Here is a 27,655-nt window from a genome sequence, read left to right on the forward strand (position 1 = left end):
CTGTGGCGACTGTACCGTCGTCTGACGCCTACCGTCTCCGTTTCCGTCTCTGTCTCTGCCTCCGTCTCTCTCGTCTCCGTCTCTCGTCTCTCAACTACCGCCATCGCACCGCGGTGCCTGCTACGGGCGAGCGACTTCAACGCCAGCGGACGCAGACGGTGGCTAACACCGGCACCCGTGACCAGACCAGACCAGTCGGTCTCACGCGGCCGGCGGCGCCGAACGGCGGACACAGCCTGTCTGGTGTGGCTGGACTCACTGTCTGGAAGTGTCAGTGTCTGAAGATACTTGAGAGCCTTTCGGGAGGCTTCGGACAAGACCTGTGACTGTCTGGAGATACCGAATTAAGCCTGTCCGGAAGCTCTGTACTCCGCTCGTCTGAAGAGGCCGGACATAGCTTGCCTGGACGTGCCAGACAGCTGGACACAGCCTGTCTGGAGAAGTCAGACATATCCTGTCTGTGGATAGCAGACAGTCGGATACAGCATTCCCGGAGAAGTCATACAGAAGACATAGCCTGCGGTAGCGTGTGTAATAGAGAGAAGACAGTCGTTGAGTGGGTGAACTGAAGTTCTAGTGTGAACTGTGAACTGTGAAGCTGAACTGGTTATTGGGTTTTGGTGAGTGTGCTCGCCGTGAAGGTGTCAAGTGAGTGTGCTAGATGAAGGGTGATATGACCTGAGAAAGTGAACGAACGCTGTGAATATCTTTGTGAATAGTGCACTACCAGGCGAGAGAACAGATATCCAAAGTGGTGGCAAAGACATGTGCAACCAGCTCCATGTCAACCGCGAACTGAACTAACGTGACAGCGACTTTGTGCGCCCGAGATACAGTGCTCGTGCCACTCTCGTGACATTAAAAGCGCCAGTGGAACAACTGTACCCACCTCAAGCCTCTACACACCATCAACCGGTCCACCATGGGTAACTCCCTGACCACCCCGGAGTACGAAAACCGCGCCTATTTCCTTCTCTGGCTGGCTCATCACTACTGGAACGATGTCGTCGGCCGATTCGGCCCCTCCGACCGCCAGCGAACGTTTGCTGAGAGGATGAGTGGCCGATTTGAGCCACCGCCCTGTCCTGGGTGCTGCTGTGAAGCCGATGGTATTTGCCTGGATCTTTGGGATGAAGAGTTGGAGGGTGGAGAGTCTTTCTGCTTCATTTGGTGAGTACCCCGGGACTGGGAGGGGTGGGGGATGGGGTGGTGTTGTGGTGATGGTTGGTGATTACTGATTGTGATGATGTTTGTGGTGATGGTGATGACGATGGTTATTATGGTGAAGACAGGAGAGCTGAAGCAAAGAGCATCCTTCCGTCTTATGTTGTATATGTAAAACTATATGGAGGCAAAGTTGACGGATGCCATCTTTGCGAGAGGTATATGGTTTTTTAATTAACAAAGTAATAGTATACGCTTCCATCATCCCTGTCATGTGAATGAGCACACATGACTGACACTATCTCCACTGCAGTTTCCAGCCGGGTGGCATAACGCAAAAACCCGTAAGTCCGAACGAATTGGCATAACCATGTTTTCATCTCCCGTTAGATGGCTGAAGTCCATTGATCACCTTTTCACTTACACGATTAAATCCCCTAATTAAATATCATTTCACACTCTTCGAGCACGCTCCGTCAGCATTCTAGTAAGAATATTTATGTCATGAACAGCCATGTTATTTCGTCTATCGAGCTGCCCTGTACTGAGTTCATTCGTGCATGTCGCGTGATCGGTAGACCGCGAACACTGTGGGAATTGTCCGCGCAGTCGAGTATGACAGGGGTCATGGTTTATCTTCGAAACTTGTTAAAATTGGAGAGCTTGTGAAATAACCGATAAACTTTCGAGCCAAGTCTGTTACGTGGTCAATTGTGACGTAAAAGGAACGGCTGAGTGCGCTCCTATTTGACGTTTTGCAAGCTTTAAAATGTTGAGAAATGCCCCCTCCTAATTATGCCTGGAATAGGGTCTTTCGGAGATGCTAATTGCTGGTAACTGAAAATGAGACTTAACTAGACTCCTGGGACCTGGGTAACCACTCTTTTGTATCCTAGAAAGAAACCGACACAAGATAATTTGACCTTATTTCAATTTTGTTCAATGGTGGACAGGTCTCATCCCATTGTGTAAGACTTCCCAAAAGCATCATGATCCAACGAAAAACAACTAAATGAGGATGACAGAATAGCAAAACAAGCCCCTCAGAGCCGTCAGGACTGCCAGGAGTGGCTTGGGCCTCAGCCTTAGCCAACACTATAGCCTGTCAGGCAGCCAAACTTCCTGGAGAGCCCGGCTTCCGAGCCATACAGGTGACGCCACAGTCGCCGGCTCCCACTGAATAAGCCTGAGATCTCTGTTATATCAGACCGAGTCAGGCTCAGGACGATCCTCCACGTTTGATGTAGCTTTTTGAACTGAGCCATGAATGAATGAATATGAAAGGCAAAAGACATGCATTAAAGGGACTATCCCACCTTCTAAAATGTTGTTAAAACCAGTTAAATTGTGCCCGACTTTATAGATTGGATGACCAGGAACACGGTTCTGGCATTTATTTTTCATTAAACATCTTAGGCTTCCCATATTCCAAACACAAACTTTCAAATATGTGACGTCACAGCCCAAAATTACCTCCTTCCCCAGGCCACATTACTGTCATAAAGCTGATTCTTTTTACTCTGTAGGCACCACAACAAAGTTCAGACCAAGTTTTAAGCGATTTTTCAACGAACAAACCCATTTAAATCAGAATGACTAAACGAGGTGACGTCACACTAACGGTCGCTCCATGTTGAAGATAGGGCCTTGCACAAGGCCCATTTTTAAATGAAGGGAACGAATTTCTTCAACACCAAGAGGCCGCGGGGGTTGCAACCTAGATAGATAGTGGTTTCTGAACCTCGCCGCAAACTTGGCTATCTCAACTCAAACCCCATGTTAAAGGTGGGATAGTCCCTTTAATGTAGGTATATGAAGCGATGCGATCGGTCAAATTCATTGAAATGGAAGTGAATTTTCAATAGAAGGCGAATCTTATGAGCCTCACAAGTCACAGTCCATGCTTAGTCTCAGGTTTGTCCGAGTGACGATCAAGAGAGCGTTGTTCTCTGTAGCCGTCACGTTGGCTCCAGGCCACCGCCGTTCCCACGACCAAATATCGGTACTTCCGGGCACGTGACACGGCTCTGAAGTGCCGCTCACCACCGTGGGAAAATGGGCACCGGTGGGCAGATATTTTACCTTTTTCAGGCTACACGGAAGGAAACGCCCACAATGAACAGCTGAGTAGCTGTTTCGTGAGCCTTCAGGTTATTTGCGCTAGGAATGAGATGAGTTGAGGGTAATGAAATGTGCGGTTGCTTGCGTTGTGGTGAAACCTGAATGAGTCTGATGCCTTGAGTAATTTTTCTGATGCACTGTACACTGTTTCAAGCAAAAAAAGGTTAAGTCAAGAGTTGAAGAGTTATAGGTCCTTAAATAAAAGTACGCTCGTAAGTGTAATAGAACTTTTTTCGATTTCCTATAGCTTCCACCCGTGTCTCCATACACCCTTCGTGATGTCCGATGTGGAACATATTTCGGAGATCTCTTATATTGCGGCAAGGGCAACAGTCGACGAACAGTCAGAAGACCACATATTTGATGATACGTTTTCAATCGACAATCGACACGCTATCCGGCACCCAAACACAAGAATAACGGCTAACAACAAGATCATAAAGGCAAAACTTCCACAGCACTAATAACATGCTACACTGCAACAGTGTGAACAATATTATCAAGAGTTACAAGAGACGAAACCAATGGCAACTTCTAATTTGCTTTTGATCTCAAACGTAGTAGTGCTGACTCACCAAAGCGTCATATTCTAAGTACCTAAGCCTATTCTAAGTAACAGAACATGATTCAGCAAGTTAAGGCACTATTTGTACCAGACTAAGATTTCTTACATCTGTTTTCGCTGGAAACTTTATTGGCTCCAGTCTATTTTGTCATAAAAATATTATTACCAGGGTGGGATTCGAACCCCGCCCCGCCCGGGTTTCTAATCGATCGCCACCAGCTCCACATCAAACACCAGCGTCGCTCCGGGCGGAATGACGTCACCGGCACCGCGATCGCCATAGGCCAATCGGGGAGGGATTATCAGCTGGCGACGAGCCCCCGGGCACATGTTAAGCAGACCCTGATCCCAGCCGGCGATGACCTGACCTCGACCCAGGGTGAACTCGAGGGGTGTGCCCCGGTCCCGACTCGAGTCGAACTTGGTGCCGTCGGTCAGCGTGCCTGGAGAGGGGCAGATGAGAGGTCAGATCGGGTCTTATGTCAAAGGTAGTCTTGGGCGGACTGTTATGCGACTCTTTCGACAAACTCCATGATCTATCATGAGAAACTTCAAACTCCATGGCTTTGACTATACCTTGACCTCATGCGAGCATTCCAAGCTGACCTTTCCCCAACAAAGATATCTCACTCCATGCGTTTGACTATAACAAGCATGACGGTGCTAAAATCTTGACTCTGGCCATTTTTGGCGGAACAGGATTGTACTAGATTGTTGTACTAGAAATAGGATTTAACAAAGACAAGTGTGTTAAGCTGACTCAATTTGTCGTATTTCTTGTGACCGCTAACCTCTCAGTATCATTTATAAATTCGCCTCGCGTAGTGGATTTGACTCACCTGTGTAGTGCATTGAGACCTTGTTTCCGGCCTCGGTTTTCCTGCGGCAGCGGCGCGGTCCGGAAATGTGACGAACCTGCAGCTGATCACTGGGTGTCTGTAATGGAGGGAAGGAGTCAATTAGAGTCCATGTAATGGAAGGTGATACGGCAGCGGCGCGGTCCGGAGATGTGGCGCACCTGCAGCTGATCACTGGGAGTCTGTAATGGAGGGAAGGGGTCAATGGGGTTTGTAATGGAGGGAAAGGGTTAATGAGAGTCTGTAATGGAGGGAACGTATCAGTGGGAGGCCGTAATGTGAGGCAATGTCACTGAGAGTCTGTAATAGAGGGAAGTGTTTTAGTGTAATGGAGGGTATTGATAGTTCTGGAGGAGTCTGTAATAGAAAGATAGGGGCTGCTGGCGTACACTGTAAAAAATATTGACTAGCCCCTCGTCAAATGATTCTCAACGCTAAATGTCGGGGGTACAGACTAGTTTTGCATCCTACTTTTGACACACGCTGCGAGCCCCTGGCTTGTTTTGTGTTCGTCAGATGACAGTTACCAGGTGTCGGTTAGTTTTTACCACGTCCCAAAAATAGCTGGAGCGTTTCTGCCTTGTTTTGGAAGCAGGTCCTCGTTAATGCTGTGTATGATAACAAAGTACCTAGTAACAATAATAACGAAAAACAATGTCAAAACGAGGGCGGCTTGTTTAGTGACGATGCTCAAAAGAAGCATCGTCTTGTTCCTACTTAACGAATGAAGCTCAAACTAGGTCAAAACTAACGTATTGCTCAACCCATAGTCAGATGACCAGCAGATCCTACGCCGCCCAATCGAGTCATCGAATTTGCCAGTGAATTCGTTTGAAGACCATCATATTATTAAATATCGGTGGTCTTCAAACGAAATCCCTTACCAGTTTGATGACGAATTCATCCGGCCCATTCCAAAAACGCTCAAGATAAAATGAAAGTGTATTTCTGAAATAATGTGCTTTCTTGCAATGCACCTTTCGTATATCAAGCGAACCTTTCACTTCCAGCGCCCGTTTACAGTTATCAATCGAATCAGAAGCATGCACATACTCGTACCTATCGATAGATCTGAACCTAAGAACACAGAAGACATTTTGTAGAGTACCTGTCTGAGCCTATGCAGTGGAGCCCGTGAGCCGCCCAACCGCAGCTGCCTCATGAACTTGATGATAGGTATGAACCTCAGATTGCCCAGAGCTTGGCCGTCAATAACCAGCTTATTTATATCCACAGTTGTAGTGACTTAGGGTTTGGAATTTGCCAAACCTAAGTTTTGATTACCAAGAGAAGTTTTGTACTTCTTGCACTTGCCTTTTCTTCATAACTTTGGCGGAAATCGTCGTAGTGAAACTTCAGTGTTCCGTTAGCTGTCGGTTCTTGAGAGTTGGCCAGGCCGGACAACGGGGGCGGCTCCACAACTTTCGAAAAATTAAACCTAAGTCCTATTGCACTGCATGGAGAGCAATTCATTTAAAATCGCTCTTGTTCCCCTCTCCCCTCGACAACTTTGCAAACGTCTCTGCGCGATTTGGTTGAGAATAATGGCTTATGGCAAGTTACTGAATCAGAACGTCGATCACTGCAGGTCATATATCGGCAAGCAATTCTTCATAACTAGACACTGCACAAATGGAAACGATACAGGTTTGCCCAGTGATAAACACTCGCACTGCACAGACTCGCGCACCCCCGACCGAACGCGGCACGGCACAGCGTAACTGGCGCCGGGAAGCCGGGAACGCATTAAGTGAAGGATTCACAGGTGCGCAACTTTATTGCGAACAATAAAAACCTACCGCAAACGATTAAAAAAAAAGTTTTAGGGCAATCGGAAATACAAATGTATTGACTTATAGAAATAAAATTGTCATTCACCTTCCAAATAACCCAACAATTTATTTGCCGTAAAAAGTGTCTGGAAATGGAAAGTTGCAAACATGATTCAGCAAGTAGGGAAACGCAGCAGCTACCTGGCGAATAATCTCAGGCTGGTTTAGTGACGAGTGCATTGCTACGGCTTGTTCCTCACCCTTCACAGATTACTATGACAAAACTACTCCTAGTATTTTGATCATCCTGAGGCTGGCTTTCACCTAATAATTTGATGAGGGTCTTCCTCGTTTCGGATTGAGGCGAAAACAAACGTCAAACAACCTTGATAGTTAATTCAGCACTTAAAAACAAAGGTACACCTAGGGTATCATTACAATACCGGATCATAACGATCTGGATAGTTCTCAACCTGTAAGCTAACTAAGCGGTAACTAGTCAAGTGGTAGGTACCGGAAGCATTGACAACCTGGTGACTGTTTCGAGACCCTTGTTTTGACACATAGCTCGTCAATATTTTTTACAGTGTAGGTAATGGAGAGTCTTGTTTAATTGTGGTCTGTATTAGAGGATAGGGGTCACTCAGCATCTTATTCACGCTTTTCTAAATTATTGTAGAAGTTGATAAACAGTGATGCAACTGAATACGACAAAAACTGTTTGGTCTTTCAGTACGCTGTACGAGTTAGCGTCGTAAATTACATAACTAATTTTTTTATTGCGCTCAATTTCTACTAGCTAGGAAACAAGCACGCAATGATTTCCTTCTTTGGTATCTGAAACTAGACCAGGAAGGAAAACCTTGCAGTTACAGCTGGTCTAGTGACATTTCTTTGTATTATATAACCTCATCCTAATCAAATGCCGGAGCAAAAACTAGGTTTTTGAATCACTATTGCGCTCACGTCATACCAGACATCAGTCACATCATACCCGCGACATGAACTCGCCATCAGACTCACCGGTTGTGTTGTGGGCGGTCTCGCCCCCCGGGCTGGCGCCGGGGCTGGGGCGGGGGCGGGGGCGGCCGGGGCAGCTCCCACGCCGTTGATAGTGACCAGTTCGACGTCAAAGAGAAGCGTAGCTCCGGGCGGGATGACGCCCCCGGCACCGCGGTCGCCGTAGCCCAGCTCGGGAGGGATGGTGAGCTGGCGACGTTCACCGGGACACATCCCGATAAGACCGAGGTCCCAGCCGCGAATCACCTGAAACGGGGTCAGCAGAGGTCAACAGAGGGTCATTTGGGTCAATGGGGTGAGTTGGGTCACGAGGTGTCAGTTGGGTTGCGTGGGTCAGTGGCTCATAAGGGGTCAGTTGGTCACGTGGGGTCAGTTAGGTACGAGGGGTCGGTTGGCCACATTAGGGTCTGTTGGATTACAAGAGGTCAGTGGGTCACAATGGGTCGGTTGGGTCACATTAAGATCAGTTGGGTCACATAGTGGTCATCAGAGTCATTAGGGGATATAGTCACTCGTAAGCACACTGATACTTCTCACTTATTTCTTGAGGCAGGAGCAGTCGTGTCACGAGACACTATGCTGGGTAAGCAATGGTCATCTGAGAAGGTTAACTTTGGTATTGAAAGTAGCTATACTGCAATTTTTATTGTGTGAAATGAATAAAACAACTCATAACTGCTTCATTGCCCCCTCTCATCCCATTTACCTATAATAACTTTTGTCATGTTAACAATAATCAGCCTTTTGTTCAATCGTCAAACCATATTTTGACTTCTTTTGACCACTATCTGATGTCTGACTAGTGGTATGACCTAACACTTACCTTGCGTGCGCCAAGTTCGAACTCAAAGACCTCGTTTCTGTCCCGGCTCGAGTCAAACTTGGTGCCATCTGTGAGCGTTCCCGTGTAGTGCATTCCGAGCTTATCTCCGTTTTTGGACTTGACCGGACAGTTCTCCGGGCTAAATGTCCTCTTGATCTGTAACGGAAAAAGTGGAGGAAATTCGATCAAATTTGAGCGATTATTCTGGTCATAATCTCTTCCTAGTTATCTCCTTAGGCAGTATCACTTCCTCTTTCTTTGATCTCTTCTAAGAAGTACCGATTTTCCTTCAATTGTAAATGAGTTTTTAAGAATGTGAGGAATTACAAATATATTTTGATTTTAGGAATCTGATACAGCCTGTGTTTGAAATGCCTATACGCCTTCCAATGCAAAAGCAACAACAACAAAATTAAATTTAACAGTTTAATAAATGAATAATGCATTTGAGTCGCATGGCACTACCAACCTTGAGCTCAGGTTTGGGCTGAGGATTGATCTCGAGAAGTTCGACGTCAAAAAGCAGCGTGGCACCGGGCGGGATCGAACCCGCGCCGCGGTCTCCGTATCTGCCGACAAAGGTCACAGGTCACAACGCACATAAAAGCTCACAATGCAGGTCAAAGGTTACTGCGCCCAGCTGGAACGTAACAAGAAGTCGATGAACCCATGGGATCGACAGAAGTGATTAGGGGTGGATCGGCAAAAACTTTAGTGAGCTTTATGAAGGTATTTACTATTTTGCATTATATAACCGTATTACTTGTTTTTTACTGTTTATGATGCCAAACCTTGATTATCCTAAGTTGTAAGAGCCTTGATTAAGAATGAGAAGCCTAAGGGCCTGAGATTATGCTAACGAAAGAAACTTGAAGATAACGTCGATTCCAAATGCTTCCTCCCCCTCCCTCCCTCTCTCCCTCCCACCCCCTCTTCCTCCCCGTCCCTCTCCCCCTCTTTCTCTCTCCCTCTCTCTCTCTCTCCCTTCTTCTGCCTCTCTCCAGTTATCAAAAGATAGACCGGTCTCTGTGTCTTCCCTCTCTCACTAAATACGGACTAGGATGGCTGACCCGTTTCTCTAGTTCTTTATCCACTCTCTAAGGCGCTCCAAAAAGCGTGACCGATTAAAACATCACGGAAATGGGGTGTCGGCTCAGCACTGAGACGCCAGCATTGTTCGTAGAGGTTGGAGCCCTGCGTGACCTTTGTTGGTCTTTGTTATGTTGGCATAACCGTCTTACGGTAAATGTGTACGCCGCCCAGCTTGCTATACCAAAAGGAAATGATTGATGTAAGCCACATCAGTAGGACTCTGCATAACTGAAGACCATCTAACCAAAGTCATACCAGAGTCCGAAACTGCAACTGTGCATTCAGCAAGCCAAATTAATGAGCACAAAAACTCGGGGATGGCCTTGGTCAGGTCATCCCTTGTGCGTCATTCAGGCATCAACAGCGATGACCGAGTTGTGCAATGGCGGGGTTCTTCACTTTTCTTACAACATGACCATGAATGCGCCTGTTGCATTCTCTTTAATTGCTCGTCACGCAAGCGTCTCTCTCTCTCTCTCTCTCTCTCTCTCTCTCTCTCTCTCTCTCTCTCTCTCTCTCTCTCTCTCTCTCTCTCTCTCTCTCTCTCTCTCTCTCTCTCTCTCTCTCTCTCTCTCTCTCTCTCTCTCTCTCATCTCCCTCTTTCTCTCTTTCTATCTCCCTACCTCCCTTTATCTTTCTTCCTTTTTTAATCTTTCTCTCCCTACTTTCATGAGGAAAGAAACGACAAGACTAGGAGCAATATGGTCAGTTCTGAATAAAGTTCGATCCAGCCTCCCAAATTACACTTTTGAATTACAGAAAGTGATAATTGCAATAGATTATTGGTGCAGTCTGCAGCAAAACAGACTTGAAGCACAAATTTCAGCGCCAAAGAGCAGGAAACACATCAAATTGCCTGTAAATCATTTATACAGTTAATTTGTCAATCCAAGTCATCGTTTTACTCACCCGAGATGCGCCGGGATTGTCAGTTTCCTCTTCTCCCCCACACACATTCCCACCAGCCCCTGATCCCATCCTCTGATCACCTTCCCCGCTCCGAGCTCAAACTCAAACGGCCGCCTGCCGCGACTCGAATCAAACTGAGTCCCATCTTCCAGCGTGCCCGTATAATGCATGGAGAGCACATCTCCAGCACGCGCGCGACGCTCGCAGTTGGTGGGTCCGGAGATGGTTTGAACGTCTAGCCTCTGACGCTGTTGAGCGGCTGCTAGCTGCAGCGCTAGCAGCAGCAGTGGAACAGTGAACCGTGCGCGCGGGGCCATGGTCGGACGAGAAGTGACGGTCCCGGCGCGGCGGCGGCGGCGGCAGCGGCGGCGGCGCGGCGGCGGAGGTTAGGTGAGGTGATCGCTGACCCCAGGTAACGGTTGAACTGGTCTGGCCAGAGGCGGAGGCGGCGGCGGGACCACGGGAGGTCCGGCAGCAGACCACAGGAGGTCCAAACGCAGGTAGGTTGATCTCTCCGCGTGGGTAGAAGCTGAGGCTGTTCACAGTTAGCGGTGAAGATCAAAGGAGCTGAATCTAACATAACTACAATTGATTGTGAGGAATGCAGCGCCATTTTTGTTATTTGTTGAACTTCTCTCCAGATGAACAGTCGCTCCCCATGTTGCTGGGCTCGCCACTGAGATAAACCGGTCGTTGTTTGTCTCAAGCTTCACCGATGCAAGAATGCCTTTTTTCTCCTATTTGGCAGCACATCTGGCAGCAAAGGTTGATAGCGTTGACTGCAAATTCCTGTTTAACGACAGTGCATAGTCTGTCGAATATTAGCTTTACGTATCTCAAACCTGTCTGCCAAACAAACTGCTGCGCAAAATAAAAATACCGTGTTGTTAGAAAATGGCCTTTGTCTGTGCAGGAAATGGTCATTGTCTTCGTTGGCTTAAGTGGAGATTTTAGAATTTCTTGCGTGTTCAGTTCCAGCATTGCGTGAGCGTTTGTATGATAACAGCATTAAAAAGAGCAGAACTATTGCAAATATTTGAACGCGTTTTCGTAGCTTAGGTACATAAGCATATTACTATCATAAAACATTTTTGTCATCAAGTCATTTTTCTAAGTAAAACAAACTTCAAAGAATGTATACCAGAACGCATTGACCTCGATTACTGACTTATATATAAAAAAAATAACACACCTAACACATCTTTTTCATTGAGATTATCTTTTCATTTCCTTAGATTTATCAAATAACGAATAATGATGAATGAATCAAGCAACTTGATTGAAAACATAATGGAAGATATAGCTAACTTACCCAGCGAAAGTTTCTTTCTCGGTAGCTACGTACCTATGTACTGCTTTTTATAATACTTTAAAACGAATCTTAAAAATTTAAAGTAAAAGTAAAGGTCATTTCACCTTCCCCACGCCTTATTTTTACCAGATTAAAAATAATATTTTGTTTTGTGGATGTTTTTTTACCTATGTTTTTTATTCATTGATTTTAAATTATTATTTCTCTAAAATTGAATTTTAGAAAAAAAATTGAAAGAAAACTCGCATGCTTATTTTAACAATATTTCCATTTTTAGACTGAAACATTTGCCAAATTACGTAAATCACCGCTATCGTTGTTGATAAAATGCTCGCTATCATCAACAGCGATCAGGGCAATTTCACAAGATTGATGAAGTATTGACTTACGGCCATAAGTTGAGCCCTTTCGCCGAGTTTCGTTTGCAGACAAGTTTCGAGCTCAAAACGTGTCTGGTGAAGCGTAGATGCGCTCCGTACGCTCAAGCGAGTCCTGAGCGCTGAAGAAACTCATTGGGCATCCGTTCTGACAAACTTGGCTTATAGACTGAGGATATGCCTCACTGGACGGAAGTCCTGCGCATGGGTCCATTTGGCGCGGTGTTCCGCTCAAGGCTTCACTCGATAACTGTGACTGATTCAATGAACGTTTGAATAATGGGATGCACTAGAATGATGAAAATCACCAGAGATGGTTTGCCAATTATCAACTAGTTCAACACCCGCCCGATATCCTGACCTGATATCTCTATTATCGATTTTCGAGTAACGCTCGCTCCCCACTCTCAAGGAATTCCAGCTCCATCGCTTATGCTGCAGCCATATATATCTACGCCATATCTACGCAACCACCCCATGACATTTTCCTCTATCTCACTCTGTAATGCGCACTCGTGCACTTTCTCCCTGTCATTAGTGCACGGGCGAGGCCCTGGGAACTGCTGCACGCGCGATGCCCGGAGCCCCTCCCTCCAGCAGTGCCAGCGGTCGAAGACATGGACGAACGGTGTCCAGAGTTTCACTATCACCCGTGAGTTCTGATGGCATGATCTCTGCAGCTAGGATGGCAAACTTGGCACAGGTCTGAAGAGAAATGAGATCGTATCGTAGCGGGCGTTTGGCGAACTGCGGGATGGGTGCCGAGAGCGGTATAGACCGGACTTGGTTTAGAGAGTGGAATAATTGTGGCCACTCCATGCTGGTCGGACAGCTTGCGGCCTTGCGGGTGTAAACTGTAACGTTTATAAATGGCTTCAGAAGCTGAGCTTATGAGAAGATCACAGTTATGCATATCAAGTTTGGACGTAATTCAGAATGCGTATGAGCAATTGTTGGTGAAAAGGCTATTTATTACCTATTTAATGCCCAGATGCAAGGAGAAAAGGCTAATGACCCAGTCTCATAATGACATATTCACATATCTCAATTCTGTTCAACTGCACAGCAAACCGCACCCTGGGAACCTCATTATCGGTTATGTATGATGATTGACACTGGTGGAACCATCGCTCCAGGAAGCGAGCAGCCTTTCACATCCTCCGGAGCTGCTGACACCCGCCACAGGTCACGTGGTCAGCGGATGACACCCACCACAGGTCACGTGGTGGGTGATTGATACCGTTGGGTGTCATTAAATGGCTCTATTGTTGGCTCTATGCTGCGGCTGTTTTGCAGTGATTGACTCGCCGCATCGCACTTATACGTGTACAGACTTTCTTTTGCGCGAGCTCGTGTTTCTTAGCCGAAACCAATCTCCTAGTTAGCAATGCGCAAATGTAAGTCTGAGTCTGACCATCATTTGCCAGTGAAGACCGCTTGTCCGTGTCTGCTGAGTGGTGGGCACAAGCATTTGCTTTGATTTTATTTCATTTAAAATGCTTGGTTTTGATGTTTTTTTTTCTGCACTTTGAAAGCTTTTCCTACATCTTCACGACTTTCCGAATATTACGGCTTCTAGGTAATATGGTATCGGGCGCAACCGCACATTGCGCACAATCTCTCCCCCAAACATGTTATTCCGTGTTTCATTTTTTTGCGCTTTAATTTTCATCTGCTACATGGAGTTTTCCTATCTGTTCCCCCTCGCGTTATCCGTCATCGTCGGTCATCATTCTCCTCACTCATTGTGCGTTGCACCCCTCCTTAGCATCATATCCCACAGACCCACGTCAAGCCGAGGGCGGATCATATCGGGTCAGGGCGGGTCACACCCCTCCCATCAGCGTGAGAGACAGCGCCGGGTTGCGCCACCTCTCGCTGGGACCGCCCCAATGGCAGGTCACACCACTGCTGCCCCGGGTTGACCCCTGACCTCTGCGACCCCGGGTCAGCCCCAGTGACAATGGTGTGCCGCTGAGGCGGCTGCGGGCGGCAGTAGAGATGGCGTGCAGTGTTGGTTTCGACAGGGTGGAGTTGAGAGTGCCGTTGGGGAGGAGCGAGTGTGTGTGCGTGCGTGTGAGCAGTGCGTGAGGACAATCGACACACGGATGCTGGGAGAAAGGAAGGAGAAGAGGCGCTGTGGAGTCGGCAGTGGTGATGTGAAGTAGTGGCCCAAAGTGTGCTGAGGTTCGGTGGATGGTGAAGGTTTCTCGTGGTGTGACTGGTGAGGAAAGTTTCACGAGTTGTGACGGCTGGTGGTGTGCCTTGACTCGTGGTGCTGCTTTTCTTGAGAGTGACGAGCTGAGCTGATTTGTGAGGATTTCACGTGGTGCGGCCGGTGTAAGTACTGACCGATTTTGATTCCGGACTGATTCCGGTCTGAGAGGGGCATCTTTAGCCGTCGATACGGGACCCTAGTGTCGAAACCGTGCCCCCAGTGAGTGATTCAACAGATGTGATCTATGTGAGGTGAATATGACTATTTGAAGCATTCAGTGAGACCTGGACCGAACGGTCTAATTTGACCTCATCTGACCTCCGGTGACCTCGGCTGACCCAATGGCCGAGCTGCTGCGAAAGTTGCGCCGCTGGGGCAGCCGTTCAGAGCTGACCCAGCAGCCTCCCAGCTCCGAGTCGTCTGATGACTGCTGCTGCGGACTGGACCCGGAGACCTTCTGCTGCGCGGCCTGCTGTGAACAGGAGGTGCTGCTTTATCCTGGTACTGAGACACCGGAGCCGCCACTGGCGTACTGTCTGATACCGCCGGCGATACTACGGGAGACGTGAGTACCTGATTGGGGTAGAGGGGAATGGAGTCGAGTCAGGTTGAGTCGATTCGAGTCTAATCGAGTCAGTCTGATTCGGGCTGATTCGAATAGAAAGGAAAAGATTTTAGGAGATTAGAATAGAGTGTGGCAGAGTATAGTGAAGTAGAGAGAGAGTAAGAGTAGAGTCGAGTCAAGTCGAGTCCAGTCGAGTAGAGTATATTGTGTTCACGAGACCGGCTGCGTTGGAGTCTCAGCGTTCTCGGCTGCCTGCAGGTGGCCGCAGCTCCGGTCGCTAGATGGCAGCACGGGGCCCGCTGCCCATTGCTTACCACGTGCTGCCACCTGACGACAGTTCTTGAAACTATGGTTGGTTGTGGTTTATGGCAGCTCAGCTATGTGTCTTGTCCACTAGGTGTCGGGAGGAGCACTATACTATCAGGGACTATTCCCCAGACCCTGGCTGGGATGAGTTCCTTCGTGAATTTCCGTTTCTGCCCAGAGCGTCGTGGCGCTGGCGGATCCACGGGGGCATTAGGGGCAAATGCTTTCCACGCAGCGCTCGATATCGATGCAAATTTGCCGCTATTTTTTTTTCAAGAAAGAAAACACTGAACTATTATTAGGAAAAGTCTGCTTTATTGCACAGCAGTGTGTGAGGAGCAGGAATTCATTTTTTTTTTTGGAAAATGGAGAAACGTTTTTGGGGGCGTCTCAGACCTCCTTCCTGGATCCACTTGTACGTGGTGGAGGAGCCTGCGAGTGCACAGCAGCCCAATACCTACGTCCTACATATATCACTCGACCCCCACTGATGTCTATTGCCTATACCCCATGATACCTATCATGACCCCCTGAAATGGCATCGAAAGACAAAAAAAAAGCTCGAAGTCCTTGGCGCCGCTACAAAAGAACGAATAATGTTTAGCATGAGTTGAGACTTGGAAGTTCGGTACATGTTCCCTTTTTAATCTCGTCTTTTTGACAGCGGATATCAGCTGCGTCGTCAGGAAGGTGAATACGCTGATTAAAAACGCATGGGAAAACGACCACAGGTAGCTACGAACAACACGTCTAAATCGGCAAACACTTTTCTGCTCACACGTCCATTCGCAGCACCAAACAACTGTGACAATACAGCTTATCATGATAGACATGATAAACAAACACATTATCAGTACTTACAGATCGTAAGCGCCGTAAAACATTACTTCCCCGAGTGTTGGAAGTTGGGACGGATACGCTCTACTCGTGACAAATTTCCTGCACCACAAGCTGTGAAGAAAAAGATTATAACTGACGAAATTCCACAGTGTCAGATCGGCACTTTGATATAACGGTGTCTAAAAAGTTTCTTGTTACCGGGCTACAAGCATGTCTGTTCAAAGTGAAAACGGAAACCGCAAAGACAGCGAGTCTGTTCAGACCGTTGTTCACTTTCTCTGTGCATTTTGCACACGATCGGCGCTTTGCACACTGTCATAGCGGCATGAGTCGTGTCGAAACAATCGAAACCAACCAGTGGTATTGTGAAACGAACGGGTAAGGGGTGGGAAGGTGCTGCGAGAGTCTGTCTTTATGTCTGCAGTCCTGGAGAAACTAATGGGATGTGCAATTAGCGCTGCATTGCAGGATAGACCAAGCCATTTAGCTATCGAGGATTGGATTTGTTCTTTTTCACAGAGCAACGTGCTTTGCGACGCATTGCACACCAGTGGATGGACGTGTGAATTTGGTGAGACCGATGCATTCATGGCTCTGTGCCTTTGAAATGTTTTCAGGCCGACAATTTGATCTCGGTGAACAACATTTATCACGATTTTATCGAAATTTATTCCAAGACAGTATTTCATACTAAGCATTTTAGATCTGATAATTAACAGCAAAGGGAAGGTTTTTTTTTGGGGGGGGTGCGCTAGCAGTGCCTTTTTCAACTGAAGCACAAACGCCAAATAATACTACTTATCTTTGCCTCATATTTTATTGCTCACACTTTGGTTCATATTTATTTATGCATTGGTTTATTGGTATCTTCATATTGGTTTATATGTGACCAGAATCGATGAGTTTTATTTGTTTGCTCCGAATAAAGCAGACTTCACAATCACGTATATTACTTTGAGTTAATGTAGAAAATGTACCAATCTAAAGCTCTATAGCTGGTGAAGTGGCTCATTCTGTAAAAAATCCTAAAATGATGCTAAAAGTATCACAGAATGTCATCTATGACGTCCCAACTTAGGAACTAGACTAGCGTGGGTTAGAGGGGTCACTGACTTTTTTAGAACTAAACTTGTCAGAAGTATGCGCTCATCGTCTGTAAATTTAACGGTACCAGATAAAATGCTGTTTAATAGAGCCGTGTTCCCCATTGTTTAGGAAATATTGGTTTAATTTAGTTGCATTTTCATAATCAAATATTTTAGTTTGTTATATATTTGCATTGTATTAATTCATTCCAATTCTATTCATGCTTGCCCAGACAGCTACAAAAGTAGTGACGGCTACGGACGAGTGATCTTCTAAATTGTAATATATTGATAGTCAGGTTCATGGCTGAAGGGTACAAATAATTCTTGCTCTTACACCCAAAACTCAGCGGACACCAGCGGTTACAGTCGGGTGTTCCGTAATGATTCCTGTCGTACGGTTAACCGCAGCCACCGCACAAAACGACATCACCGCAACGCCAATAAAAACGACACCGCAGAACAGTGGCGGCTAATGGAGGATATCGTACATTAGAGGTATTGGAACGCTGACTCCAGGGACCACGTTGGACTGTCAGTATTGAAGTCATCCTTTTTGGATGTTTTTTTTTTCTGCGATGTTAGTTTTTTGTAGAGATTACTCGTTACTGAACGATGACTTGATAATAGACACTAGACAGGCTAAACATTGGTCCCTGTGGTTGAAAAAAAAGACTGGAAATTGGCTGAACAGCGATTGATCAGTGACTGAGTGCTAACGAATGACGAATAAACTGAACATTGAGCAGCGACGGCAGATCTAACCGAATAGTGAACGAGAGGCTGTTGAAAATCTATCATGCAATCCCAGGCACCACCAATTTTCTCACATTTCATACAAAGACTGGCAAGAGTCACTAAGTGCACTGCTTCCCAAAGGCGATGACACTTTATGTCTGGAACCACCCCGACTTCACCGTCGAACTCCAAAGTGGATGACATCAGACTCCAATACCCACCGCCATGGGGAACTTACCATCAATCACCCAGTGCAACCGCCGCTCGTTAATGCTGTGCCTAATCCGATCTAAATACACTATCAGGCATCACACCTCCAGTACAGTTATAAAATAGGAACCAGTCTCGGCTCAAAAATCCCTACAGACAATAGACTGATACTGAGGAAAACACGCGACATTCAGGGACACTGCGACGGTCGTTTGTGGATGGTATGTGGTGGTGTGCTGTGTTACTAACCATGTAACTGGCTGGGGAGGTATAACTCCTCCCTGCAAATGCATTTATCGTGACTAGCGGGGCGCTAACGAAGAAAGAGTTGCTTGGAGTCTGGCGCGAGACAGTCCAGGTGTTCTATAGGATAGTAGAGACACCTGAACTACATAGAACTTAGGGCACTGCATACAATGAAGGATCGGTAGTAGCCGTTTTCACGACGGCCATCTGGTACACATTTGGTGCACATCTGGTACAGATTAGGTGCAAATTTGGTCAAATTAGGTTCAGTGTGTCTCTTAGCAGCTATCAGCTAGGGTTGCACTAATTGCTTATATGCCTGCTTTGTCATATTATCAGAGAGCATCATCGATTAAAACACTGAAATAAATTCATGAAATGAAGATACTTGCTGTAAAAGAGATTAGGTGCAGATTTGGTCAAATTGGGTGCATTCGCCGGATAGCCCGTCGTGAAAACGGCTAGTATAAACTTGACACAATGTCGGATGATAAAGGACCCACGTCGTGGAAATTTTTAGTGCTGTCAGGCGGTGTCAAAGGGCTCATTTGTATCGAAGGAGCCGGGCTGTTGCAGTCTGTGCGGTGTGGTATGACCACCCGGTACTGACACAGGGCTTCCCGCGGTGCAGAGCTGTTCCTCTCAGCAGGGGATGGGTCGTGGGCAGTCACCTCCCGCAGTGTCACTACATGGGGGCGGGGGGGGGGGGGCGACTGAGAGTGACTTCCGCCCTCTGCAGGAAGGAACGGGGCACTTCGAGTCAGCACTGCATATAAATGGCTGCTTTTTGCATACACATTGCACTTACAAATTCAAATCTACTACACTTGATATAACTATGTATAATGAAGACCTAATCAGTGGATGCTACAGAACCTGAGTGGACAGACCAGCCAGTTTTTAGGTGATTAAGTTCGTCAAACAACATGGTGCAAGAATAATAATGTGTAAACATTAAAAGTAAAAATAATGTAAACATTAAAACATTCTCACCTCAAGCGAAATTGTCTTCCTAATTTCCCATTTTTCCTTTCTTTTAGAGCACCTCAGAACCGTGTGAATCGCATACCACCCCATTCGCGGCCACCATTGACCACACACTCCATTGAATAGCCGCCGTCATCTATGAATCCATTACCGGTGCCCAGCCGGGGTCTGGTGTGCGGGACAGGACCCTCCCACTGCGACTAGCCGGGTCTGACCGCCTCGTGGGCCAGCAGGGGTCACTGCAGACTGAGCAGAATGATACATGGGGGATGTCAGGTGCATGGGTGGGGTGACTGCAGGGTGGTGGCTTAGCGCGGCTGCGAAGGAAACTCGGAGATGACCGGAATGAAACTCACGTCTCTGTACTCTGTCTATCTTTCAGTCCTCTGTGGGTCTGTGTCTGTCTTCCTTCTCCTCCCTCTCAATACCTTTCATTGTTTTCCTTTTTTTCTGTTTTCTTTTTCTCTCATGTCTCTTTCTTGTTCTCATTTTCTCTGTCACTCTTTTTCATATTTATCTCCTTCTTTTATTGGTCTTCTCTCTCTCTCTCTCTCTCTCTCTCTCTCTCTCTCTCTCTCTCTCTCTCTCTCTCTCTCTCTCTCTCTCTCTCTCTCTCTCTCTCTCTCTCTCTCTCTCTCTCTCTCTCTCTCTCTCTCTCTCTATCCCACTCTCCTCCTCTATCACCGAGCGGAATCAGACATACCACACGTCCCAAGCTCTTTCTAATGACGTGATCCTGTAATAAAGTGACCGCCGTGCTCGTGAGGCGACCGTAGCGAAATAACCAGGAATGCACCAATGCCGGACTTGTACTAGTTTTCCTGATCGACACTTATGTTGGAAAGTCCGTCAAATGAACGCTGACGCGTTGAGTGTAGATGATATCAGCCATGGAATATGGTCAATACCACCTGATTAAAACGGGAACTGTCCAGACTCACACCACTTACGAGTGTTCGGCTTGGAAACACGATCATGATTGACGAAACTTTGACAAGGTCGTCTATTTGGAAAACCTAGACCATTCAATCTTCCGGCGGCGGCAAAAGAGTTTGTCGGGTAGCCTGCAGCGTGTTGGTCCGTCTGTCTGTCTAGTCTGTCCGTCTGTCCGCCTCGAGCTATATTTTTGTTGCCGTTTTCCTGTATACCGTCTATTCAGGCATCACCTAAGCTGCTGGCTTATCATTGCTTATAGTCTTTGTTCGATTGTGACACTAGTGTTTCACGGCGTCAGCTTTTGACAGTAGGTATATCGTTCATTACAGTTGTTAACCAGTCCAGTGACTCAAACAGCTCGTCCGTCTCTTTGTCCTCATCGAACTCTTACCAGCCTGCTTTTGAACAATGATACCCGTTCTACTCCACCTTGCCTCCTACAGACTGTACTTGTACTTACGCGTGGGATTCACTTCGGCGTCTGCCCCGACTTAACTACTTACCGGCTTGCGAAGCTCCATCAGCGAAAGCGAATATCCAGTGATTTACTGTCCCCAGTGACAGCCATTGACAATGCGTTGGTGTAAGTGTCTTTCATCGTGACAGCCCCCATAATATCTGCAGCGCTGTGCCCTATGTTGTAGATAATGATGGCACATCAGCTTCATGCCTACTTTTTTCGTCCCCCACGCGCAGTGCAATAAAAAGAACAGTCCTATCGCCCAGTAAATGGCCCGATTCCTGTGTTAACTGGGCAGTGTCCGGGCAGGATCTCACGTGAGGGTTCGCTCACGTTCGGCCTCGGCTGCTTTGATTGAAAAAAGGCTTCGCTGACGTCACGATTCTTCAAATAGAGCACGGTTTAATGGAGAAAATGCGTCCAAATGACGTCCATAAGCACTGTACCCGTTGCTCCTAGTTGTTCTTTGTTTTATGCTTCGGTTTTATTGTGCAAAATTTCCTTATTTCCTTATTATGATGGCATGGCTTCTTTTACAGCATTAAATTGAACTTAGATCACTTAGGTTTGTTTTTACTGCATATGATATTGGAATTCGCCTCAAGAAATGAGGCCAATATGCAGCATGTGAACTGTTTGCATGCTAAGCTCAACCAAAACATAAGCGCAGCGGCTCACAGAGACTCATCAGACTGCATTGCTGCCTATAAACGTAACTCTATCCAGCTATTGAAATTGAGAACTCTGAGGGACAGCATACCAAGCTAAGGCATGCATGCCGTTTGATCGGTGGTTGTCTTCTGTGTAACTGTGATTTCACGGACTAAATACATAACGGTCGTATGCGACCGTTAAAGTTTTCAGAACAATATTCAGACTTCGGTATCGGAATATTGACTTGTGACAACCAAGATCAAGTCGTTCTGATGGTCCTCCATTTACAGCCAGTCTTCATGACTAAATATGTTTTACTTTGCCTGAAAATGCTCACATTTAGGCTAAATCCGCGCCTCCTCACCTTCGCTGCCTACCTGCACCCATGGGCTGGTTCACCAGCTTGCTAGTCTACATATACGGTGAATCTCGTGAAATGGGTGTCATTTACTCGTACCTGTACCTATGTAGCTAACAGCGCTGAAGCTGGTCTAACCTTTTCCGCACATGCATGCCAGTACGCTGACCAATCGCACGACTGGAAATGCCACGTGCCACCAAAACCTTGCCATGTAAGGGACATGACTAAAAATACGGCACTTATTTCACCGCAGTTTGATTCATCGTTCGGCGCTATTTGAAGCGGTTAACTTTCAAACACGAAATAATATGGCCAGTAAGAATCGTTAAAGGTATGCTCCGTCATGCTACGTGAAGGCCTGCAGTCCATGACTTCATCTACCCTTTTTCTTATATATATTTTTTATAATATTGTTCATAAACTGAGTCATCGAAGACAGCAGAAATATTAGCAATGCGCATTTAGATTGTTTGCTTTCAAAGTTCTTCATCGACTGTATAATAAGTTTATTGAGTCTTCGTTTAATACGTATGTTTTAATTACAGTACCCACAAGCGTCGATGAATCTAAATGTGTTGAAATTTGTATTCATGAATGTCATGGCTATTGGTTTTTGGTAAGTGATTAAAACATTCAGATCATTTTCTAACACAATCTAGTGAAAATTCCTTGTTTAATTATTATGAGATGCTAAACTTACCTACGACAAGAATAGTAATAAGAGTCCAAATATCTTAATCAATTCCAAACTGACTTATGCATGACTTTTTCTGGTTCACTTTCAGCGAGTTTGTTGTTTGCGTCTCAACGAATGTTGCACAACTTACATAAGAAAATCATAGCCGTGCCTTCTCCCTCGCTCGGCAACGCTTTTGCTCTCGACGACCACCCAAAAGCGGTTTATGGGTGTGGCTCACGTCCGTCCGTCCAGCCCACCCTCTTCACTTTTCTCTGACCAGGCAGGCGTTAGGAAGCTGCCCTGCTTCACGCTAGAGCATGTTTGTCATAACAGTTGATGACCTCAAGCTTTAGCGAGTCTAGCCCCCGGATGAGGTCACCCGGCAGCCTGTAGTAGCCTACCCTGAAGCAAGAGGTGCTACTGTTATGAGTCAGCCGGCGAGGTAGGTTTTTACTGGATTGTGTGCTGTGTACCGAACACAGACGGAGCCGCCTCGTGACCTATGTGATCGGGAGCAGCCGGTATCAAAACTGGGCCACCGATCGGAGTGGCATTGAGTTTATCGACGCCCACACGGCTCGAAAAGAGCGTACGCCGGCCTGGGAAGCTATGATGAGGAGGTTTGATTTCGTAAATAAAACAGCTCTGAAGTGCATTTAAAAGAAAACGATAACAAACGTGTCACAAGTGTTGACACTTCACGTCTTGCCAGGGCCTTTGCAGTCGGAGAGTACGCTGTTGAAATCGTAACAACCTTTTTGGGCTCACATGACCCAGCAGAAATGATCTTGCGACCCCACGTGACCTGACAGTGCAGAAGAGTCAAAGCTGTCACGTGATCAGACCGTACCGGGCTGGCTAATGTCACGTGCTTACTGCTTAGTCAAGGCTGTGTGTCGGATGTCACGTGACCACACATTAGCGTGCAGTTGATGCCCGCCCCTCCCCCTAATTAGCTCTACCGGTAACCCGTGTGGGGTGGGGTGGGGTGAGGGGTGGAACTGAGCTGACCTAGCTGACCGTGACCCGGTTCGAGCTCCAAATGACCTCTCCCTCCTCCCCCCCCCCCCCCGATCGGGGAGGGGACCGGATCTTGAGATGACAAATGTCCGTCGCCTTATGGAGAGCTGCTCAACAGCGGCCTCCTGTTTGCAATGGTCGTGATAGCATCGGCGCAACTGGGAGACTTGTGCCTCAACTGAGACGCTGCTAGCAAATTCCTGACACACTATGATGTCATAAGAACAGTGGGAAAAGTATGGTCGCCCCAACTGTTTCATGCTGTTTTGAGGTTCGTATGGAAGGTTTAGGACGCAGTTCGTGACAATTTGACAACGACACATCTGTGCAGAACTGCTCGTTTGAAGTTGTTTGGATGGCTTTGATGTGCGAGATTCCTGATTTTCCCGTGATGGGATGCCTGTGGACGCCAGGTGTTTGGCTAGTTTGTTGAACGGAAGTGTCACTTTGTTGAAGTGTTGATGCACTATGCAGCTGGGAAAATCCGTGCTATGTGTTGATATCTCAATAAAAAACACGTGAGACGTTCTCGCATTGTGTGAGTTGAAAATGCAATGGATTATGTGTTGATATCTCAATAAAAAACACGTGAGACGTTCTCGCATTGTGTGAGTTGAAAATGCAATGGATTAGCAATAATGCAACACCTTGGTCAGCACATTTTCGAGACATCAGGCATCAAACAGAACACCTGGACTAATGATGGAACGATAAGTAACAAAATATGTAGCGACCAGCTCTTTCTTCAAGAATTCCGCACAAACACCCAAAAAGACTATTTTCACACTCACACACATTTTCACTTATGAATTTTAAATTGTCTTCCCTCGTTGAAATTCAATAAAACTATAAGGCTGTCGCCTGTCACCAACGAATGGCGAGATGTCTTTAGTTAAATCACTCATATTCAGGATTTAGGGTAAACAAATGTGCCTAATAATTTTTTTTAAAGAATGTATACGCAGAACACAGTTTATTCTTATTGAATGTATGTCTTGTTACACGCACCGACTTGTTAACGTTTCAACCAGATCGAAACTACACCTATTAAATCTTTCCTTCATACCCCTCACCAGATGACTAGGGACAGGCATAACCCTGCCTTTCCTGACCCTCCCCCCCCCCCCCCACCACCACCACCCTCCCGGCTGGTCACACATGACGTGTCATCAGTTTGTCTCCCCTCCTCCCAATGATGATGGTCTGCCCTCCCCTTCCAATGATCTCGGCCAATGACGGTGGTCCACGGGCCGGATCTAAACCAACACGAGACCGTCCGAGATGGTCCATGATGGACCGGTAATGGAGCCCCGTGCAGATGTAATGGGTGGGGTTAGAGGTCAGCTACAAGCAGGCAGACATACAGACAAACGGACTTGAATACAGACACATGCAGACAGACAGACAGACAGACAGACAGACAGACAGACAGACCAGAGCGTCGCGACTCGTTGGCTCAGGGGGCTGGCAGGAAGCTTACGTCGGTAAGTTTTACCCGGAATCTCACCGTTGTATTCCGAGCGTTTTCTCAGCGGAAACTCAGTGCCAGCATCCGGCTCTGGATGCAAGTGGTTCCCACTGCGTAGCGCCATGCACCGCCTTTATCTCAGGCCCGCCGCTCGCGATTGGTCCGACGATAGTAAGCTCATTCCAGGGATTCCCAGTCGCACTTTGTCTGTTTTGAGTACTTCTTATTCTGCAGTCTAGACGTGATTTCGCAGGTCTTCATGAAAATAAGGCTACCCTTAAATTGGTAGCAAAATATCGCAGGCGATTTTTCCTGCGTTCGGGCTAGAGCTGCTTTCCTGTCTGCTCATCTGCCACTTGTGTCGATAACGTCAATGTGGAACGTGACATAAGACGTTTGGAAGCTCAGGGAGCCATCAAATACAACACTTGCTCGTCAGCCAAATAGTTGTGCCTTGTCACGGTCGTTATAATTTCTGCGAATGGGACATCATTTGATCCTATTCGTGGCTTCAATGAGGTATTTTCCTCACGAAATAGCAATATCGTGGTATTATGATTACAATCGACGACAGGAGTGAAGTCATTAGCCTGATCATCAGTGTGCTAAAGTCATAACTACAAGCGAACACACCTTAGCTCGCAGTTCAAATAGCACATTCTTGCTAATGATCTAGGTTACCCACCCCCATCATATTTGTTTTATTAGTCATGGCACCGTTATAATGGATAATTGTCTCATGTATATCCTCTTTTCAAACTCCACAATGAAATCAACACAATATTATGCCTTATTGTATCAGTTTTCCCCATTCCTTACCCTGCCCCCCCTGCCCACGTGACTTCCTGAACGTGACCCACCGCCCGTGAGACGGCACTCCGGTCCAATTCCATTAGGATTAGTGTCTCCCATCCAGACGGTCTCCATGCGTGGCGGACCAAGTCTGGGCGTGGTGCCCCGACGCTGGAGGTCCCTTTTGTCGGACTGTTGCGGGGGGAGCTGGGGGAATAGAGGGGGGGGGATGTGTCTGGAGGTCACTTCGGTCACGGGAAGGGGAGATTAGTTGTGGTGCAGGAGACCGTGAGAAAGATGCGCTTGGGAAGATGCAAGGAGAGAGATAGATTGGGTAATGATCGGGTTGGAGCCCAGCTGCATAAAATGTCAATGCAATTGAAGTTGTCGGCTTGAAAATGTATGTCCGCTTGTTGCAGGGCCAAATAAGAGGCTACATTGTGATCATCCCAATCTGTATTTCGTGATTTGTTATCACGAACAACACTGTCTGTCTATCTCACCGTAAGCAAGTGTCGTTTTCACACATGAACAAAACCAGCCGAATAACTTCAGCTCACGTGACTGTGCTGTGGCTTTTGTTGTGCATACCAGAGCAAGCTTTCCCATCAGATTGGGGACCGTAAGACCATATCACAGTGCTGAGATCGGGACAGACGATGCCCGTTGTTTTGTCTAAACATGCCATCTATGACCCAAAGTCATGGGCAGCGGTCAGCATGTCGAATAGGTAACCCGTCCAATGACAGCTGAGATGCCGAGCTGTCTAGCTGAGCCGTCCCATTCAGCAGAGTTGTAGGGCTCGTGGACTGTCTAACTGGGCTGAGCGGCTGTCCTGCTGTGTCCAGCCGCTTTCCAGCTGAGCCGAGCGCCACGGTCAATGCCAGGGTCAGTGAGTGAGCGCCGCACCACGCTCGCCGCGCCGCCTCACGCACCTTATTTACAGAGCTATTCGTTTTCTAAATAGTAACAAATCCACGGGATAGAGTATTATCTTACCCGTCATGAAACGCCGTCAGTAAGGCTCAAACTTGCGCAGCAATCAGCCCAGAAATCACCCTTACTGCGTCCGGCAATTCCGATAATTCTCGGACGCCTCACAAATAAATGAAAGAGCCCGAAATATTTTATGACAGACAAAAAGTGGTGAGGAGCGCCTTTCGATGGTGGGGTGCCGGAGCAAAAACGGGCGGGTTCTGAGTTATCTGGCCGGAGGGACGCCCTCTCACTGCTGGGGATCGCGGCGCCTGAAGTCTCATCCCATGGGGTCTCTCAGTTCAGCGCCCGAAGTAGGTATCATCCCTGGGACTGAGACTCGGTTCATAGTGCGCTGATCAGAGGTGCTAGTGAAGCGATTGTTTGAATGGATGCAGTGCTAGAAGCTTAGCAGTGGTTGGTTGAGTTGTCTTTTCATAAACTGGCACTGCTCTTGGAATATGTGCACATCGTACATATTCGTCGAATGTACAAAGCACATTTGATGTTAGCCGATTCAAATGTGAACAAACCATCAAAACGTGCTAAATATTCTGCTCCTTTGGCGCATTGTCTATGGCGTGACTCTTGGCATTGTTGTGTGTCGCCTAATGCGGTTAGTGATGGAGCCCATAATCAAACCACTAAATAAGCAGACCGCAGACAAGTGGCCGAGCCCGAGCTCTACATATACACGGCACAAATAACTTGTACTTGTAAATGTCTGGAGTGCTAAATACTAAATGCTAAATACTAAATACTTGCCACATGTCTTGTTTAAGACATCGTTGGCGTGACAACCACAACCAATGGCTCTGCGGTTTATTATATTATTGCCGCATTTCATCATTCTCCCGCCGCACGCCCGTCGTCTTCAGATTTGTCTCTGACCGAAAACCTGCAGACAATCCGTGGTGAGAGCCGACAAACCGCCTTGGTTTAATCCCTCCCTGAGCCCCCCCCCGCCCCCCTCTGAGGCCCCCCCCCTGAGGCTCCCCCCCCCCCCCGACGGATTCTCGGTCAATGTCGTGCCGCGCGGCGGACGACGACCAACGCGACACCGGTGGCGCGCCAGAGGCAAAAATGGCGCACTGCTCGTCTGC

General features: G+C 47.1%; 1 protein-coding gene across 1 annotated transcript; it reads right to left on the reverse strand.

Moving 5' to 3' along the window:
- Positions 1–3,580: 3,580 nt before the first annotated feature.
- Positions 3,581–11,316, reverse strand: LOC122376531 (peptidyl-prolyl cis-trans isomerase FKBP9-like). Its single transcript, XM_043356426.1, has 6 exons — positions 10,324–11,316; positions 8,792–8,891; positions 8,323–8,478; positions 7,503–7,745; positions 4,690–4,786; positions 3,581–4,293 (listed from the first exon to the last, which is right to left on the reverse strand). The coding sequence occupies exons 1-6, from the start codon at positions 10,638–10,640 to the stop codon at positions 4,052–4,054; spliced, it is 1,155 nt and encodes a 384-aa protein (XP_043212361.1). The 5' UTR covers positions 10,641–11,316; the 3' UTR covers positions 3,581–4,051.
- Between the last annotated feature and the right edge of the window lie 16,339 nt (positions 11,317–27,655).

Source organism: Amphibalanus amphitrite, unplaced genomic scaffold (assembly GCF_019059575.1).
Source record: "Amphibalanus amphitrite isolate SeventyFive unplaced genomic scaffold, NRLGWU_Aamphi_draft 002188F_arrow, whole genome shotgun sequence".
NCBI classification, from domain to species: Eukaryota; Metazoa; Arthropoda; class Thecostraca; order Balanomorpha; family Balanidae; genus Amphibalanus; species Amphibalanus amphitrite.

What these genes read in the sequence shown, in the direction of transcription:
- LOC122376531 (XM_043356426.1), bottom strand. Translation starts at nt 10,640, where the DNA reads ATGGCCCCGCGCGCACGGTTCACTGTTCCACTGCTGCTGCTAGCGCTG. An exon ending in AGCCCAAACCTGAGCTCAAG is followed by an intron (nt 8,479 to 8,791) that starts GTTGGTAGTGCC and finishes TTTCCGTTACAG; the next exon opens with ATCAAGAGGACATTTAGCCC. An exon ending in GACCGCCCACAACACAACCG is followed by an intron (nt 4,787 to 7,502) that starts GTGAGTCTGATG and finishes CCTCCATTACAG; the next exon opens with ACACCCAGTGATCAGCTGCA.